This window comes from Pantherophis guttatus, chromosome 1 (assembly GCF_059756535.1).
Source record: "Pantherophis guttatus breed Tessera chromosome 1, ASM5975653v1, whole genome shotgun sequence".
In the NCBI taxonomy this organism is placed as follows: Eukaryota; Metazoa; Chordata; class Lepidosauria; order Squamata; family Colubridae; genus Pantherophis; species Pantherophis guttatus.
In genome coordinates this window covers 301,021,106-301,040,529 of record NC_142063.1, presented here as the reverse complement: position 1 = coordinate 301,040,529, position 19,424 = coordinate 301,021,106, and the positions used below count along the sequence as shown (strand labels likewise).

At 38.9% G+C, this 19,424-nt stretch overlaps 1 protein-coding gene across 9 annotated transcripts in view; it reads left to right on the top strand.

The window, feature by feature from the left end:
* The window catches only part of SYT14 (synaptotagmin 14), an 86,834-nt gene that overhangs the window by 21,653 nt on the left and 45,757 nt on the right, over nucleotides 1-19,424 (top strand). For 5 of the 9 annotated variants that reach the window (XM_087883208.1, XM_060692513.2, XM_034427725.3 and 2 more), the window contains 2 exons: nucleotides 3,120-3,284; nucleotides 8,333-8,551. In XM_087883208.1, the coding sequence (XP_087739334.1) occupies nucleotides 3,120-3,284; nucleotides 8,333-8,551 (384 nt within the window). Of the gene's footprint in view, nucleotides 1-3,119; nucleotides 3,285-4,400; nucleotides 5,552-8,332; nucleotides 8,552-19,424 lie in introns of all 9 variants that reach the window. The other 4 variants (XM_087883207.1, XM_087883206.1, XM_087883212.1 and 1 more) reach the window with 2 other exon arrangements.

Below are 19,424 nucleotides of genomic sequence, written 5' to 3'. Positions count from 1 at the left end.
TAAAACCCACTTTTTCCAGCAAGCCGGGCTGGCTTAAGAAGAAATTTTTAAATGTTTTAATTGGTTTGTGATTTTTAATTTTTGGGCCAAATTTATATATATTTTAACTGTTTTTAAATATTTGTATTTCATGTTCTTAATTCTGGCTGTACACCGCCCTGAGTCCTCAGGGAGAAGGGCGGTATATAAATTGGAAATAAAATAAAAATAAAATAAAATAAATCTTCCATAGATATCTCAGGAGCTGGCTCCATGTCATTGCCAGACTCAGAATCCAAAGCCTTCATGACACTGGATTCAAAGTTCCAATATTTGGGTGCACTCTTATGTCACATAACCACATGTTGAGCTGTTGGCAACTGGCTTATATTTATGACCGCTTCCAGTGTCCTGCTGTCATGTGATCACAGTTTATAGGTAGTCCTAGACTTGGTACTGTAATGGAGCCTGCCCATTACAGTTGTAGGTCATTGAAGTCACGAAGTGAAGCGTCCATGTGATCGCTTTGCTTAATTACTAAAAATTGCTAAAAATGGAGCAAAAGAGCTGTCTTTTGAAAGAGAATAGGCAGCTCCCTTCCAGGCACAGAACTGGTGTGCTGGGCTGGAGAAAGGAAGCTTTGGATCACAATGATTCAAGTTTCCTTTTTCTAGCCCAGTATACTGGCTTTCCTCCCCTTTCTTTCTTTCTAGTCCAGGATAGGGAGCTGGTGTGATGCACTGGATAAACAATATTAGGAGAGTTTCATTTTTCTGGAGCAGCATGGCAATTGCCCTATCCTCCCTGGATTTTCTAGCCCATAGTGGGGAGGGGAGCTGGTGCACTATGCTGTAAAAACAAAGCAACTTGAAACCTTCCCTGCTGGCTTCCCAGTTGACTTTCTGAAGAAGCCAGAAGGGAAGATTGCAAATGCTAATCACATTTTCACAGACGGTTTAGCAACCTATTGTAAGTGCACAACCACAAGCCAAGAGCCCAGATTGCAATCATGTGGCTGCAGGGGCACTGCAATGGCCATAATTTCAAATAATAGTTGTAAATTCCTTCATTCAGCACCACTGTAATTTAAACAGTCATTGAATGTTATTGAGGACTACCTGCATGACAATTTTGATGGAAACGCATTTATTTCTGATTTCTGGCAAAACTGCCCCATAATAGCAATAGTACTTAGAGTGCTTTACAGCCCTCTCTAAGCGGTTTACAGAGTCAGCATATTGCCCCCAACAATCTGGGTCCTCATTTTACCCACCTCGGAAGGATGGAAGGCTGAGTCAGCCTTGAGCCTGATCAATAGATTTACTTAACAAACATGGTGTTCATTTAATGACTACTGCAAAATATTGTAAGGTTGAGCATGGCCACATGGTGACCCTCTTCATGACCATCATGACTTAGGACGGGTGAAAGGTAAAAATGTTTGCTATCGATTATGTGGGCATGGCTTGATGGGCGTGGCTTGATGGTCATGTGACCGGGTGGGTGTGGCCAACTTGACAACACTCACTGTTAGAACCAGGAGCTGTACATTTTGAAGCACATTCTGTCCCTTCTGAAGCCCCCAACGCTTTGAGTTTCCCTCTGCCACCCAAGCGAACATCAAAGCCTTCTCTTGCTCTGTTCTCCATCCCGGTGGGCCGCACATTCCCCACCACCACCACCAATCCTCCCTACAAACCAGTGGTCAAAACCAAAAATTCCTTCCTCTTTCTTTCTTTCTGTCTCTCTTTCTTTCTCTGCCCGAGACACCAGCTGGGGTGTGTCTCTCCATATTCTTCTTGCCGCCTCCGTGGCTACTTGCTGCTTTTGCACTTAAATGTAGCGCGCTGCACAATGGGGGAGCCACTGTCCCCTCCTCCTCCTCCTGGAGCCCATTACAACACGGAGCATTGGCTGCAGCCAGGCAGCCCAGCCAGTGTCTAGGCACAGAGAAAAGTCGTGCATCTCCCAACAAGGGCTGGAAAAAGAGGCAAGTAGAGGGGTACTACGCTTCCACTCTGGAATACGGAGTGAGTCTCAATCTGCCACCATTGCCCTTCTTAGGACAGGCGAGGAGTGAGGGGGAGGGAAGAGCAAGGGGGAGCAGCCAGCTGACATGGAACCACAGCAGGTGAACGAAAGAGCTTCATTTATCTGGGAACCTGAAATGACACTTGATTTAAATCATATGGTAAAAAGCACCCAATGAAGAAAGAACAACATCAGCAAAGAAAACCCAAACAAACTCAACCCTTGCCTGTTTTTGGAAATGGTTCAAGAGGGAACATGCAGGTGCGCATGCACGCATCCTCATACACACAAATGAGAGAGGGTGAAAGAAAGAGATGAGGGGCCAGAAAAACAGGCAAGTAGAGGAGCACTTTGCTCCTCCTCTGGAATAAGGAGCGAGTCTCCATCTGCCGCAGTTGCCCTTTTCTTCTCAGGGCAGGCGAAGAGTGAGGGGGAAGGGAGGAACAACCCAGTGGTGGGATCCTCTGACAGGGAGCGTTGGTAAAGCTGACGGTTGCAGCTCTGTCCTCCCGGAACACCACTGCCACCTCCGCCGCCCTTCTCAGCCCCAGAGTAGCAGCTGTGTCTCCACCAAGGGCCGCCTGCCCACCCACAGGCCAGGCCGGGCTGGACGCTGACTTCGGAAGGCAAGCGGGCATGGGGGACTGCCAGGAAGGCAGCGTGGAAGGCAGGCAAGCATGGGAGGGCTACAGGGAAGGGAGTAGGCTCCTAGCTCCCTTCCCTGCAGCCCTGCCATGCTTGCCTGCCTTCCATGTGGCCTTCCGCTTACCTGCCTTTGCAAGCTGGCCACGGGGATTCCGGGAAGGCCGCGTGGAAGGCAGGGAAGTATGGCAGGGCTGCGGGCCACGGACTTCAGGGGACGTGGCTAGCCAGCAATTGCTACCGGTTCGGCAAGCCAGCCCCAATCTCAGCTACCGGTTTTCCCAAACCGGTCCGAACCGGTAGCATTTCACCCCTGATTTAGGACCAAAATTGTGGGTTCAAGTATGATCATAAGTTGAAGACTACTTGCATTATGTACTTGGATATAATTTAGGGTGAGATGTGATAATCTGATTATTATAAATTGAATTAGTCTTGCACTCTGATTTAGGTTTTGTTTCTTCTAGTATCTCCTGAGGCAGTTGGATTTCTATCAGCAGTTGGGGTACTTGTCATCTTGCTGTTGATTCTTTTTCTGTATATTAACAAGAAGATGTGTTTTGAAAATATTGGCGGCCTCCCAGACCTCAATTCCCATTACAGTGCCAAAAAAAATTCACAGGACAAACTGCGTAAGTATAAAATTCTGCAACGTATGATTTTGAAAGACATAGGAAACTTCTAGGGCAGTAATATATCATGGAATGAAAGTTTGGTTGAAATAAAAACATATCTGGTAAATTCCTAAATATTTTTATTAATGTATCTGTAGTGATTGGTCATAATTATTTATTTAGGGAAATTATTTCATTTTATTTAGTTGAAGCTTTTAAAACATTTGGAAAAAATACTCTCCTAAATACAATTAATAAACTATATCATCATGTTAATATATAGCAAAACAAATATATTTTCCAAAATATATGAGATTCCTCAATATAAAAAGCTAGAGATGGAAGAGACTATCCAGCTGAAGCTAAGATTAGTTATTGAGTTATTTCCTTTCTGATACATTGGTCTTTCTGACTACTGAGTGCACCATTATGGCCCTGACCTGGATGTTGCTGCAGTGTATCAAAACATCTCATTGATGAGTAGGGTGGATGGGTTTTGCCTTTTATTTACATTGAGTGCAACCAGAAATTATATAAATACATTAATTTAAATTAGGCTTTTTTGTTTATATTTCTTTAGATCACATCCATTCCTCCAGAACAGTGATGGCTAACCTTTTTGCCATCGCGTGCCAGGAGAGGGGGTGGGTGGGGAACGTTCGCGTGCATGCGTGCCCACAATTCTATGTGCCCTGCCCTGCGCATGTACGTGCAAACCGCCCTCTCCCCCCCTGCTCCTGGCACGTGATGGCCCGGTAGGCCCGTTTTTCTTTGTTACCTGCCTCCAGATCCTGGAGCCAGCTAAGAAAGAAAAACAGGCCTTTCCCCTCCCCCAGACCCTCCGGAGGCAGGAAACAGCCTGTTTCCCTACTGCTGGTGGGCCCAGAAGGCCCGAAAATCAGCTGGCAGGTGCGCGCATGCGTGCCAGAACTGAGCTGGCGTGCCCACTGATATGGCTACGCGTGTTCGCCATCACGGCTCTAGAATGTTTGCAATCTGGAATGAAATTATGTTTTATAAATTCTTTATGCTAGGAAAAGGCAGGGGATGTATGTTATTGATTATTGTTTTGTACTAGCCCAAAACATATTCATTTTGGTATATTATTTAAATATTTAAATGTTTCCTTTGCAGGTGTAGAATAAAATTCAGCACCTGCTGTTCAATATTTTAAATATCTGGTTATAAGTAGTTCACGTTTTACTATAATATTGTAAGAATCCTAGAAAAGGATTGATTCTGGCTTCATAAAGAAAATATTTGTTCTTCTTTTTTACGTTTAAAAAAAATAAAATCAGAGGACTAATATTATTTGCCCTTTAGTTAAAGGAAAATAAATTGCAGGAGTGAGACATTCGCAATATTGTAATTTTCTTGTAATATTAATTTATTAATATAGAATTGAAATATGTCATTTTTCAAACATTTGCAACAAAATCTGAGTCTTCCTTCTGTGTCTTCTCTGGTTGACACATTAAGTAATGCTGTAGATGATCTTACTAGTGCAGTTGGTGATGTCAGCTACACAGTAGCTGACTCCGTTACAGAGCAGGTAACAAACATGTTCAGCAATTTTCGGACAGAAAGCACAACTACAGTGCAAGAAGATAAACCTCTATTAGACAAAGATAAAAAAGTAACATCACTAAATAACATTAAAGAAAATTTTGTGAGAGAAGAATGTGTACCAGAAGAAAAACACAGGCAAAGTGCTTCTTCAAAAACATGTACAAATGATGGTAGGGAGTTTTGTCCTAATAAAGGCAAAGTAGATTCTCAGCAAAATGTTCCTGAACCAAAGAATGTTTTTAAAGAGACAAAAATATGTGAGACACATGTAAAACATGCTCAGTGCAAAATTAATTACTTAGAAAAACATATATCAAAAAATAATAGAGAGAATTATAGTACTTATAAGCCAGAAGAATTTCTTAATCAAGAACCAGATAGACAGTCACATACTGTATCAAATCAAACTAATAAAAGCTTGTCTGAAAAAATAAAACAAAAACCAACAGAACTTAACTTGAAAAACACTAAAGAAGTACACAGTATTTCATTCAGGAGTTTGAAAAAAACTGAGGAAGAAACACTGGAACTGCCAGACTCAAGATCTGAAAAACTAAACCGTTTTCATCAAGTAAAAGGAAAGAAATACAAGACACTTGTGACAAAGCAAGAAGAAAATGTAACATCTGATCTTTTAAAGAAAAGCGAAAAGGAAAAGACTAAGTACTCAGAAAGTTTTTTAAAAGAAGTGAGTAGTAAGAAGACACCAGAAAAAGGTGAGGCGTCATATCATAGCCATGCTTTATACGTTCAACCTTTCCTGGATCTTTTACTACATTCTTCTTAGGTGTTTTATGGAATTGATTTATCTATAAAACAATTCTTTTTATGATATATATATTTTTCTAGAGCTGTAGCTCTGTTTTTATGAATGAAAGTACAATTCATAAAATGTCTTCTTCTCTTCTTTCACCACTTCCAAATTTTATCCCTGTGGCTCAGAAGGGCTCTCTTATAAGACTATGTAATATTTGGATTTGAAGGCAAAAAGGTGCTTCAGAGTAATGCAGCAGCACAAATGTAATATCTGTCTCCTGCCACTCCTCAAAATAAGCAATATTTTTGTAGAAAAATATGCTGTAAAGCAGTGGTGGTCTGCAAATTTTTTAACAATTGGTTCTCTGCCCTAATGACTGGCTGGGTGGACGTGGCCAACTCAATGTCACTTACGTTGAGGGGCACTTCACCTTGCCCGCCCTCTCATGACCGTGGGGATGATGCAACGGTCGTAAATGTGAAAAACGGTCATAAGTAACTTTTTTCAGTGCCCTTGTAACTTTGAATGGTCACTAAATGAACCATTGTAAGTCAGGGATTACCTGTACAAAAATACAAAAAGCTTCTTTGCTTGCAAAAAGCTGCCATAAATACCAGTCATTAGATTAGAAATGGGTGAATACACACTGAAGATCAATGAGTCACAGCCGTCATGGAAAATCTAAACCATTCTGTCTGAATGCCTTCCTTTTCCTCAGCAATACCTGCAACTTGGAGTTACAAATCAGGCAGGTTGCCAGAGCACATTGAGGAATTAAAATAGTTAAAATATAAGGATAACTATCAGCAGCCAAATTACTCTTGCTCATAAAGTGAAACCCTTTAGCAGAGAGGTCATTTAAGCTATCCAGAAACTGGGTTGGGCATATTTGGGCTACAAAATGTCCAGCTAAAGAGACAGATTAACAAATTAATATCTTGAGTGAGGGCTAATCCCATTCTGCCTTTGTTCTGACCTTGCTGCAGGGAATTTTTGCCTATGAATATAGCTATCTAACTCTTTATCTCTTTTAAGTGTTGACATTTTCTGTGGGCTATTAAGGGAGGTGGGGGCTGCTTTCTCCCTCTAAGAAAACATGTTTCTCCATTTCTCATTCAGGGAAATATATTCTTCCTTTTTAATATTTCTCAAAATATTTCATTTTTCTAGGAGAGGGGTGGCTGATAACTTTCTACAATTGCTGCCATGTTACTATGCCATATTATCATGAGAGAAAATTAAAACAAATTGGAAGGAGGATCCACTTATTATCAGTGAGCAATCATGTGCCTTGCCCACTTCGAAGCAATGCAAGAGACTCCTGTCCCAAAGGTGCTTTTTCAAGAGGCAACTGGACTTTCTGGAAACCAAGAAAGTCCAGTTGCCTCTTGAAAAAAGCACCTTTGGGACAACCATGACCTGGATGACTGAAGAATCCCCATAGACAAGAGACTCTGTGCTCAGTGAACTGACAAAGCACAGTTTCCTACCCAGGAGAAGCAATCATTAGATCCATTTGCACCACTTAAAGATACCAGCTGGTCTCACTCATCTCACAAGATATCCTTAGGTAATCATCCAGATTTAAGGAAAGATCACATGCCCTCAGAAAGGCAGTAAAAAAAATCAGAATGCCAAGCTTGCATCCTGCCTCTCAGCCATTTCTTCTATGGCTATGCCAACCCTTCTGTAAAAAGCTGTTCCAGCCGTGTTGGAAGTATACTCCAAAAAGCTTAAAACAACCCTTTAACAATATTTAAGAAAGTCAAGCCCCAGGAATAAAAGTACCACAAAAAACTCGGGGGGGGGGGGGGTCACACACACTCTGGAGAAGCTCAGTCTACATAAAGAAAGTCTGGGCATAAGGCTTACAATGTAACAAGCTTAACCCAGAGGCAGTTTCTGAAAACTTAATAGTAAAAGAGAACCACCAACATAAAAATTATGATGTTATAATGCAGTTCTTTTCCTGCTTGTTAAGAAAAAGACTTGTTTTAGACACACAACTCCTGGAAGTTGTGACTTCCTGGAATCATCCATTAATCTGCATAGCAACAATATAGAACTATTTCCTATTGTTTTCTTGAACTGTATTTTTTGACTTCCCAATCTTCCCAATTTTTTGACTTCCTTGCAATTTTCTTGTGATCTTCTCTTCAAATATTAATAGGATCTGATCCTACTGAGGTTTTCTGCTCAAAAAGAAAAACATGTTTTCTTAATAAGGATATATATATCCAACAAACAGAATAATGTAAACAGCTTGTTTCAATGTTATTTATAAATCTGATACCCAGATTTTTAGAAAGAAAAATGAGAAATTCAGTGAAATACTTAGGCAAAGAGGCAGTCCCGGAACCAGCGAAATCTGGGGGCTGGGCAGGGGACAGAATGTATCTGCCCTCAGTGTGGAAGGGATTGCCACTCTCGAATTGGCCTTTTTAGTCACACTAGATGCTGTTTTAGGACCTCTTTCAAGAGCACGATACCATCGCCTCTTGAGATTGAAGGATGCCAATGAAATGACTTAGATGGGATAAAATAAAGCACAAATGGAGGAATTAAATTATTGAGAACCTTATTATTTCTTCACTAGACATTTTGTGCTTTCTGAAGCATTAATAGAAATACATTTATGTTGATTGTCCAGTTATTTTGATATTTAAGATTGTCAGTGCTTAACTAAATATAACTTTAGGATGGCACCATCTGTTAATTTTTTTCTCTTTTCCCAAAATAGATAACTTATATATAAATAAAGACCAGCATGGTTCATCATCGGACAGTGAAGATGAGGCACTGGGTAAATACCATGAAGCCTTGTCAAGAACCCAGAGTTCATGGCCACCAGCAGGCAACAGTAGACAACAGAAAAATTATCGTTGGGAAACCAGACAAAAATATAGCCCTTTGTCTGCAGAGTATGATGGGTATAGTAGTGAAGCCTCTGTAGATGAAGGTATGACATGATTTGCTATAGTTCTTGTTTTTCATGTATTGTTAAAATACATTTTATTAAAATGTATTTTAAAGACATTGCATTTGTAAGTTTAAAAACTATAGATGACAGTACCCCTAAAAATGAGTGTTCTTTTGAAATAGTTTAGGATTTGCAATAGTGGCGAATATTTGTAGCTCGGGTATAGGATGAGGGTGAAGGTTCATTCTCTGAGCTTGTGGATTGGTTTCCGAATGTTTCGTTACCAGGCTAGGTAACATCTTCAGTGGAGTTTAGAACAGAAGGAACACTGACACTAACATTCCCTAAACTTCGCTGAAGATGTTATCTAGCCTGCTAACGAATGTTCGGAAACCAACTCACAAGCTCGGGGAACGAACCTTGACCCTGAGTTTAGGATTGTGGGTAAAAAATATGTTGTTTGTTTTCTAAGTGCTTAGTGTATGTAAAGTCAACTTTAAAGCAAGCAACAAATGTGAAATCTTGATTTAAAAGACCAGTTGGTAAGGAAGGATGTCTGTTATTTTGACTGTTCATTCATCATAACAATTTTCTGTCAATTGCATGAGGACAACATTATAAGCATTGATGCAATTTACATTATGTCAATTTTTGTCAGTTTCATAAGTTACACAAATGACAATTTTTCATTCAAATTTTCATTTTCAATATAGAAATGACAAATTTGTGTAACAATGTCATATTGCAAATGACATAAATTGCTATAGAAATCTGCATACAAACTTCATTGTAAAATAAAGGTGTCACTGAATTTTAAAATTACCGATGAATCACTTTCTGCTAGTTTTGGAGCTTATCAAGTTGCCCCTCCTGCAAGAGGAGGGGCAACCTCTTCCATCCTAATTGCCTGAAAGACCTGATAGAATTCTAAAGGAAACTTGGGGTAATTCTGAAGCTCTGGTTTATGCTTCAATTGAGGCCTTAATCACTGCTTAGCATGAACAAGGGACAGCAGCCTTAGATTGGATCTATTAAAGTCTCTATGTGGTTGGAACCAAGATGTACTCCTGGTTCTCAGAGGAACTCTGGGAGATGAAGTAGCATAAGAGATGCCTATAGTACCTCTGGTGGAAGATGAAGAATGATTCTGACCAGATAGATAAAATAAGAGCCTTTATTAAGGATTAACTTGTGGTAATAAGGGTGGTGAAACATGCCTATTTCTTTGACATTGAACCTGCAGTTAGTCACCTGGTGATCTTGTTTCAGGTGATCTGGTCCTTTCTGGATAAGAAAGTGGCTAGATAAACCTTTCTAGGGCCACTGTGAAAATTATGCCAAACACCTATTGAAAATTTTTTTTAGGATCCACTCAAAGCTAACTTCCAGCTGTTCTAAACCTAGGGAGATGACCTTAGTCTTGTCTGGTTATCTGGGCTCAATTTGATTGTGTAGCTTTTGAAAAGATGAATTGGAGTCCTTGGGACTGTGTAATACCCTGGTACCAGTGTATTAGACCAATGTTCTTCCTGGCTGATTAAGGCCTCCTGAGGACACACAGCTGGATTCAAGCGATAGTAAATGCTTCCTTGCTGGAATGGTATTTCCATCTACTTTAAAGGAGGTGATAGTCTGCCTCTCCTAAAAGGCCATGCCTGGACCCAATAGTACTGGACAATTTTTTGCCAATCTTCATCCTTCTTTTGTTCCCCTTTTGGAGGAAATGAATTATCTGCATTATCAGTTAAGTTTCAGTCTGGAGCATAATACTGAGGCAAAATTGCTCATGTTTGTCAGTGATCTCTAATGGAGCTGGAATGATGGTGATGCAACTATCCTAACCTCTTATATCAGCCAGTAGCTTTCATTACCACTGACATAATATACTTCTGGATTATTTATGTGGATTGGGAGAGACTCCAGTCTCCACCCTAAGGGGAAGAGAGGGGCTAAAATTTTATTGAGAAAGTGGTAGGTCTGTACCTTCAAAAGGTTCAGGAGGAAGTGGGTTATCTGGATCTATACCTAGAAAACCTAGAATATTATTTTTTCTTAGAATACACTGTATTTATAGCAATAGATTATGTCATAGCTTCAGGCTATGAGTGAAGCTCTACTTGTTTATGTTATGGTATGAAATGGAAAGTGGGAATAGTGTTGGGCAAGCATGCTAAGAGTCCGAAGGCAGGGGTGAAATGCTACCGGTTCGCACCGGTTCGGGTGAACCAGTAATAATAAAAGCTACTGGTTCGGCGAACCGGTAATAAAAAAAAGCTACTAGTTTGTCTGAACCAGTATTTCCGATGATCAGTTGTGCCGTGCAATTTAAATTTGCTAGAAAGCAGGAAATCCTGCTTTCTAGCAAATCTAAATTGTGCAGTACAACTGTTCCCCCCCTCACTGTTCTACTTACCTTCAAAAGGCTCCTTTTCCATGCAAAGCGCATGTTTGGTGCGCATTGCGCATTCATGCACAGCGTGTGTTTGGTGCGCACCGTGCATGCGTGGGCAGCAAACCAGTGACAACCTGCGGAGGATTTCACCACTGTCTGAAGGCCATAGCAAATGTTTACTGTTGCATTATTAGGATATAGTAATCAGTTGCAGGATACCAAGCCTGTAGTTTTTTAAGGAGCAGTCAGATATTTGTAAGATAATAGCTGCTCCAGGAGATTGCCTTTTAGACAGATTTTTTAAAATAAACTTTGATTATTATTTTTTGCATTCTTATTGTCTTTTACAGGATTTAGTCATTGTCATGTTTTTTAAGTTAAGGATTGTATTATTTTGTTCATTGTTGTAAACTTCTTCAGAAGGTAGAGCACATAATAAAATAAAAATATTAGTAGTAATATAAACAATCAAAATATGTTTATTTTACTAAAATTAGTTTAATCTGCAGTATGGAGCCTCAGTACTTTTTCTAGGAGTAATTTTTGGAAGGCATGAAGTTAGTAAAAGTAGACTGTAAGGAATCACTAACAATGCTGGTAAGAGAAATCCTACTATAGCTATAAGGAAGAGAGGAAGAGAGGAAGGAAAGGAAGAGAGGAAGAGACAAATAGCTTAATATTCTTTCTATATCAGTTACTTTGCTTGGGCTGTGTAAAATTTCAACTGCTATTTTCTCTTTTTTTTCCCATCATAGTTTCCATAGTGAAACTATATTGTGGGAATCTGGAAAGCTGATGGACCAGATCTGTTGTCTGTTATCTAAGACACTATGATGTGTCATTCCTAAGCAGTGGAATGTGCTTTCTTAGGAGTTGTTTGGCTTCTGCTTATTTCAAGTCTTTAGAATTGCTTTTATCGTGTGAATATTGTTGTATATTTTATTTAAAAAATCATATTGCTTTTATGTATTCTCTATTTTTAATATATTGTTATCCTTCTTCATTATTGACCTGGTCAAAATGATAGATTTGAAGTAAAATATATAATTGCATAATTATTATTCTTACCAATATCTGTCAGACATAGAACCAGCAATGAATCTCCTCTCTCCAGAAACTTAATATCACACAGTTAACTGTAGAAGCTTCATGGATGTGACATGACTAAATAAACAGCTTTTATTTTAAAAATAAAAAGCATATATTAAAAGCCGTAACATCAAGCTTTTGTTCTGCATTTACTTTCAATTTCCTAATCACATTTCTTAACAGAGCTAGCAAGGTTATTTATGGCTAGAAATACAGTAGGTACCCAAACTTTAAAGTACCACTGTACACAAAAGTCAGATTTCCTCATCCTGTCCTTTTTATTGAATGTATGAGATTTAAATCTTTTGAAGAAAATTGGGAACCTCTGTTTGTTTGTATCAAGGAGCTCCTGCTTCTGAGTTGGGAAAACTATCTCCTGAACAACTCTGAAAATATAGCTAGAATTGTCCTAAGAAACTAGGTTAAGGTAACCTGTAAAAACAAGCAGAGGAGTTGGCCCTAAAATTCATTTTTTTCTGTAGAAATAGATAAATGTTTAGATTTATTTTGATTTGTGCTTATTTATAAATGTTAGATAAGACTTTTTGTTTCTTGTCTCTGTATAACTTGGGGAATAATTAATATATACAGTACTTGGGATGAATTCAGTTTTACAGTCTGTCGTAATAATGTTTCTTTGATAAGAGAGAGGATGATAATATTATGAACTGTGTATTAAATTAGCAGTTTGTAGCTGACCAGTACCATCTTGTGGTCGAACTGCAATGCTGCATCTTTGTTTTTCTCAGTTGAAAATAGCAGTCAAAACCCTTAATTTACCTTTAATCTATCCTTCTCCACATCAGAGTATGTTATTCTATGTTAGAATTTGAAGTTAAAATTTGATTTTTTAAAATTTGATTTTCCCCCCCTTTCGATCACTTTTATGAATTGGTGTGTTTCCCCAAAAGAAATAGCTGGAGCTTCTAATTTATAGTAACATGTTACTATAGTGGTTCGGTAGAAATTATTTCATTTTTTCCCTATTTTTACCTCTCATCAGAATAACAGCACCGATTGTGAAAAGAATTTTAGACTAGGGTTAAGGAGAGGTCTACCAAGCTGCTATATGCAGATAGGAAGGGAGAGCCAGAATGTGTATTCCAGGCATATCCAACCCCCAGTCCAATTGTCACATATATTCCCTGTACAGCTAGTAATGCAACCCACAAGATCGTTAACTTATAACATTATTATGTGATTTTATATTATAAAACTATATATTTTATATGCTGCCCAAGACAATTCCTCTTTATGCAATGTGGCCAGGCAAGCTAAAAAATTGGCCACCCATTGTGTATACCGTAGGGCTTAAGGGAGAGGATATTTGAGATTTCCAGCTTTTTACTTTATAGGCCAAGCCATAGTGCTAGAGTCCTAAGAGACTGTCTGCATATTTCATGTTTCTATTTTTTCTTGTTGATAAACAGCAAAAATACTGTACATTCAATTTGCTTTTCTCAGCCATTCAAGTGGCAGACCAAAAGCGACATTTTAACAATGTGAAATACTAACTTCCCTGAGTCTTCGGAGAGGGGCGGCATATAAATTGAATTAATGAAATTAAATTAAACTTCCATATTGTATGTTTTTTGGTATCTGATTTTATGACTCATTTTAGTTCTGATAAAGTATCTGCAGCAGTGGCCTCCCAATGTCTTGGGCACCAAGGACTGGTTTCATGGAGGGCAGTTTTTCTGTGGACCGGTTGGAGGGGGGGGGGCATGGTTCCATGTGTTGCCTGGATCCCACGCGAGTGCAGATGGGGCTCCACTCCCTTGCACGGCCTGATTCCTGGCAGTCCACAGACTGATGCTGGTCTGCAGCCTGGGGGTTGTGAACCTGTGATCTACAGGACATGCACTTTTCATCAATATTTGATTTTTTTTAACAAGGGAGAATAGTAATAATTTTCAAGCAAAGCAGTTGATTGTTTTGGAATTTGGAATTATTTAGCTTATGGTATAAGCAGGCAGGCATCTATTTTTATTTGTTTTGTGTTCAAAAAGAATATAAACACCTTTGGTCACCTTGCAAATATAACATCAGAATACAACATAAAGTATAACATCAGAAAGTTGTTGTTGTTGTTGTTGTTGTTGTTGTTGTTGTTATTTATTTATTTATTTATTCATTTATTTATTTATTTATTTATTTATTTATTTATTTAAAATTTATATACCGCCCTTCTCCCTGAGGACTCAGGGCGGTGTAAAGCCAGAATTAAAAAACATAAAATACAAATATTAAAAAACAATTAAAATATATATAAATTTGGCCCAAAATTAAAAATACAAACCAATTAAAACATTTAAAATTTCTTCTTAAGCTTGCTGGAAAAAGTGGGTTTTAAGGGCACGGTGGAAGGCACTAAGGTCTTGGATTCTCCTTATCTCTGGGGGCAACTGATTCCAGAGGGTAGGTGCCCCCACAGAGAAGGCCCTCCCCCTGGGGGTCACCAGCCTACATTGATTGGCTGATGGCACCCTGAGGAGGCCCTCTCTGTGGGAGCACACGGGACGATGGGAGGTCGTCGGTAGCAGCAGGCGGTCTCGAAGATAGCTAGGCCCGATGCCATGGAGCGCTTTAAAGGTGATAACCAGCACCTTGAAGCGCACCCGGAAGACCACTGGGAGCCAGTGCAGCTCGCGCAGGAGCGGTGTTACATGGGAGCGCCATGCTGCTCCCGTCACTACCCGCGCTGCTGCATTCTGGACCAGTTGGAGCCTCCGGGTGCTCTTCAAGGGGAGCCCCATGTAGAGAGCGTTGCAGTAGTCAAGGCGAGAGGTGACGAGGGCATGAGTGACTGTGCACATTATTATTATTATTATTATTATTATTATTATTATTATTATTATTATTATTATTATTATTATTTCTATGCCACCCACTCTCCAAGGACTCTGGGCGGCTTACACCAAAGACAGTATACTAAATAGTATATTGCCCCCAACAATCTGGGTCCTCATTTTACCCACCTCGGAAGAATGGAAGGCTGAGTCAATCTTGAGCCGGTGAGATTTGATCCACTGATCTGCTGAACTAGCAGTCAGCTGAAGTAGCTGCAGTACTGCACTCTAACCACTGCGCCACTTCGGCTCTTACAAGTTAAATCCTGTATGATCACAATTCCTCTTTCATTGATTTTTTTGCTATGAAAATAAAAATGGAACTGTGGTTTTCCAAGAATTTGCAGTTTTAATGTTTAACAACTCAAGTGACTAAATCTTATAATAGAAATAGATGTTTAGAACAATATGGCTGTTGGTATTTCATAAGTACTGATTTTGTTATCAAAAGCCTCAATACACAGTGTCTTAAAATGTTCAAAGCCTATTTAGGTTTATTTCTATTTCAGAGAAAGAACATGTTGAAATATGACATATTACAAATGAATTTACTTTGAATGCAGGAAAACATTAATGAAGAACATTCAGTTATCCATCTGATTTGCAATGGAGAGATATCTGCCCATCCTAGGACATAATGGTAGAAAGAGCAGTAACCAGTACATCATTAACAAGATGAAAATACCACTAGCCTATTCATGAACGATCAGAGCTGAACTTCTGAAATTTTTTTCTCACATTAGAAATGAAGTCTATAAAACAACATTTATGCCTTAAATATGTATTATTTTGACATATATTCTGAATAAAATAAAGATTGATATAAAACAAATGTTTAACAATATAGCATCCTTTCTAGCTTTTATAACTATAGATATAAAATAGTGAACTACTTTTTTATTTATCTATTCTTAAGAACAGTTTGTTTCTTAAATTGTTTAGGGTTTTACAGATACTACAGTAGTTTTTATTCTGTGTATATACTGTATCATGAAGGATTTGGATTTTATATTTTAGGAAGTATATCCACTATGTATTTCAAGGATCTTTTTTCAAATGATAATCAGTACACAGATAAAAAAGTACTGTTACCCTTATTAAAGGAAGTTTATATCACTTCAAGGGAAATTCCAAATAAAAGTTATTGAGAAATGTTTGAAAGTATTAAAATGGTGGATTTGCAGATTAACCTTGGCTGTTGAGATAATGTTTAAAGACAAACTTTAAAAAATTACGTATACTAAGGATCTTGCTTCAGTTCCTGGAAAGAAAAATGGAATATGTCATAAAATTTAAAATATAAGTGATGAAATAGAGATCATTTATTTTTATTCCTGATATGAGCAATCAGATATCCTTTTTTACTACCATCCAAATGCCTCCTTGCTAAATTAAATCAGTAGCAACTTTTCTTGCCGCTTTGGGATAAAAATTGAGATAGAAGGCCTAAGGTAGACTTACCACATTTAGGATAAAAAAATAGCTCCCCAAAACTGCCCAAAACTCAAGAAGAAAAAAATCTAGAATTAGAAAGATGCCTGTATGAATGGCATGCCATTGTCCATTTTGTATCCTGGCCATTCTGACTGATGCTTTTTGTTCCCCCCCCCCAATGCAATGCAATACAATACAATGCAGTAACACAGTTTTGTGGTCCGCCAGCAGTCTGTGGAGCTGGCAGCAGAGTCGGACAGTGAGGAGGCTGGGGAGGAACATGGGTCAGTCCTGGAGTCTGGGGAGGGCTCGGACAAGGGCTCTGCATTGGAAGCAGAGATGGGGCCAGGGCAATTTGGGAGTTATGTGCGGACTCCGGAGCCTCCAGAGTTGGACATCAGAGAGGCAGAGGAACAGGGGGAGCCTGTTCCTAGTGCACGCATGTGTAGAGCTGCCAGAAGGCAAGAATAGTAAAAACAAAGGGACAACTCGGGAGTAAGGCTTGGAGATGATTGGCCCCTCCCATAAGACATAAAGGAAGAGCAAAGGCATGTGGGCCTTTGCAGGAAGCAACTTTGTGGATGGTGTCGGTTTTTGACTGTGTTTCCGTGTGGCCTTGCCAAGATAATTGCCAATTAGGTCTTTGGCAGCGTGTCAAAGAAGATAAAGGAAGCCTAGGTCAGAATACAGTTAATGAAAAATTAATATCTATGTTTTATACCATAAGGCATTTAGTAGCTAATAAAATATTTTTAAAGTTGCTATAATAACAGGCTTCAGTTGAGTTTTTAGTTATAGCACATTATGACATGGTGAAAATTGCAATTTCTCTGTTTAATGTAATCTGTGAATTATATTGTCAGGCTTTCTTATAGAAGATATTCAATGTCTATCAATCTTTGACCGTATTGGAAAGTTGGCTCAGTCAAGAAGCCAACAGATAAGATAAAGAGTAAGGGTTCTCTGCTACAAAATGGATGTCTATATATAACTGAAAACATATATGTATTACTTTACTATATCTTTTTTCCCCCAATCTGAATAGTCTAATCACATTATTACTATAGAAAGCTTTTGAGATTTTTCTCTAAACTTCAGCGGTTCACCTGACTGAATTCCTCATTCAGACACTCTGGCATTTTGCTTTTAAAAACAAAAAACCACAGCCTTCTTGTAAGGATATCTGCTTGGTTTGGATTTTAAGAAATTAATTTGCATGGAGTACCTTCCATCTGCAACTGATTTTATATAACTATACAGTCCTTAACAGTTGGCACATACAAATGAAGAAAAAAAGTTTCCTTTAATGAAAACAAAGTTACCACACTTAGTATAATTTCATTAAGAACAGCTATGTATTAAAAATACACATTACAATGCAAGATATATATGCTTTATTTCAACCCCACATATTTTTTCATGCATAAATGGTATTTGTATATGTGTGGGTGTAAAATAACACATTTTAAACGTAGCTTCAGCCATTTTCTGCATATAGTGAAGTTGATTTTAGGGGCCTTTGCTATGCCTTGGAAGATAGAATGCTGATACAAGCAATTCTAACAAATGAAAAGGTCTCAGATGGGCTTTTCTGTAAAAGGAGTTGACTTGGGAACAGAGCTGCTCCTGTTCACCACATAGGCCTGCGATTGCCAGCTAATTTGTCTGTTGCACCAAAAAACCCAGAATTTTATGCCACCTATAATACCTTAAATGGTTTTGACTCAGATTGTTAAAACACCTGACACTGTTGTTTTTAATAACATTAGATGGATGTCATGGACTTGTAAGTACCCAATTGTCCCCTCATTACACACTGAAAATTGGCTGGATCATATTCGTTTGTATGCAGAATTTGACTCAATGATTTATTTATTTATTTATTTATTTTGTCGCATTTCTATGCCGCCCAACTCCCAAGGGACTCTGGGCGGCTTACAACAAAGAATAAAACAATGCAAACAATCCCATAAAAAATGTTAAAATCAAAAACATTAAAACATTAAAAACTTTAAAAATGTTAAAACACATGCACTCCAATTCATGGCCAGGTCTCACAAGATCATTATAACGAAATCAACGGCTCCAGGCCTGCCGGAAGAGCCAGGTCTTCACCGCTTTGTGGAAGGCCAATAGGGTGGGGGCGGTCCGGACCTCAGGAGGTAATTGGTTCCAGAGAGCCGGGCAGCCACAGAGAAGGCCCTCCCCCGCGGGCCCGCCAGCCGACATTGTTTAGCCGACGGGACCTGGAGGAGACCGACTCTGGGATCTTACCGGTCACTGGGAGCTATGTGGTAGAAGGCGGTCTCGAAGATAGCCTGGCCCTGAGCCATATAGGGCTTTAAAGGTAATGGACATTGGTCCTGTCCTAAAAATTAGGCCTGTTCTATAAGTAATTATAAACTCCCCCTCAAAAAATCAGTTTATAGACTAGGAAAGCCTTGTGCATTATGGGATATTAAGTTAAAAAGAATCCTGAGAACTGTAGTTTGGAAAGACTTTTCAGAATCTGTCACAGTACAATGGACAGCAGTTTGTACAAAAAACAAGACAGATGAGATATCTCATATAAGCTTCAACAATATGGACTGTTAGAGGGTTTGGACTTACTTATTTCTTACTTGGCTATTTAGAATTTTGCAGTCCAGATGTGACCTTGTATGTTAATTAAATTGGTATTTAAATAGAGCCAAACCTTGGTTTAATGGACTGCTTAGGAAACAGGTGGCTTAAACTCCAGTACATCTTAAATCCAAATATTTTCCTTTTTTTCCTTTCTCTTTCCAGTCACAGAGGTAGCCTTCTAATAGAACTCATTCTCAGGACTGACTTTAAGAACAAGTTTTCTCAAATGTCTATCAGCAACAAAGTATTGTTCAGAATAGGAACCAGTTGGAGGAAAGACATTGCTGTTGTTGCTATATCATCCATATATCCTTTAGCCTGCTTTTTAATTAGTTGGTGTTCCCAGCAGCTTACTTACTTTCCATATTAGCTGCTATTCCAACATGCTGCTTTCACCCACATTTCCCAAGATGCTACCTGACCAATTTCCCAGGCTTCTCAGTCTCCTTTTCTTAATTCTTAATCACCACTATCCCAGTATACTACTCATCACCTTACTTCATATTCACAGTACCTTCTATTT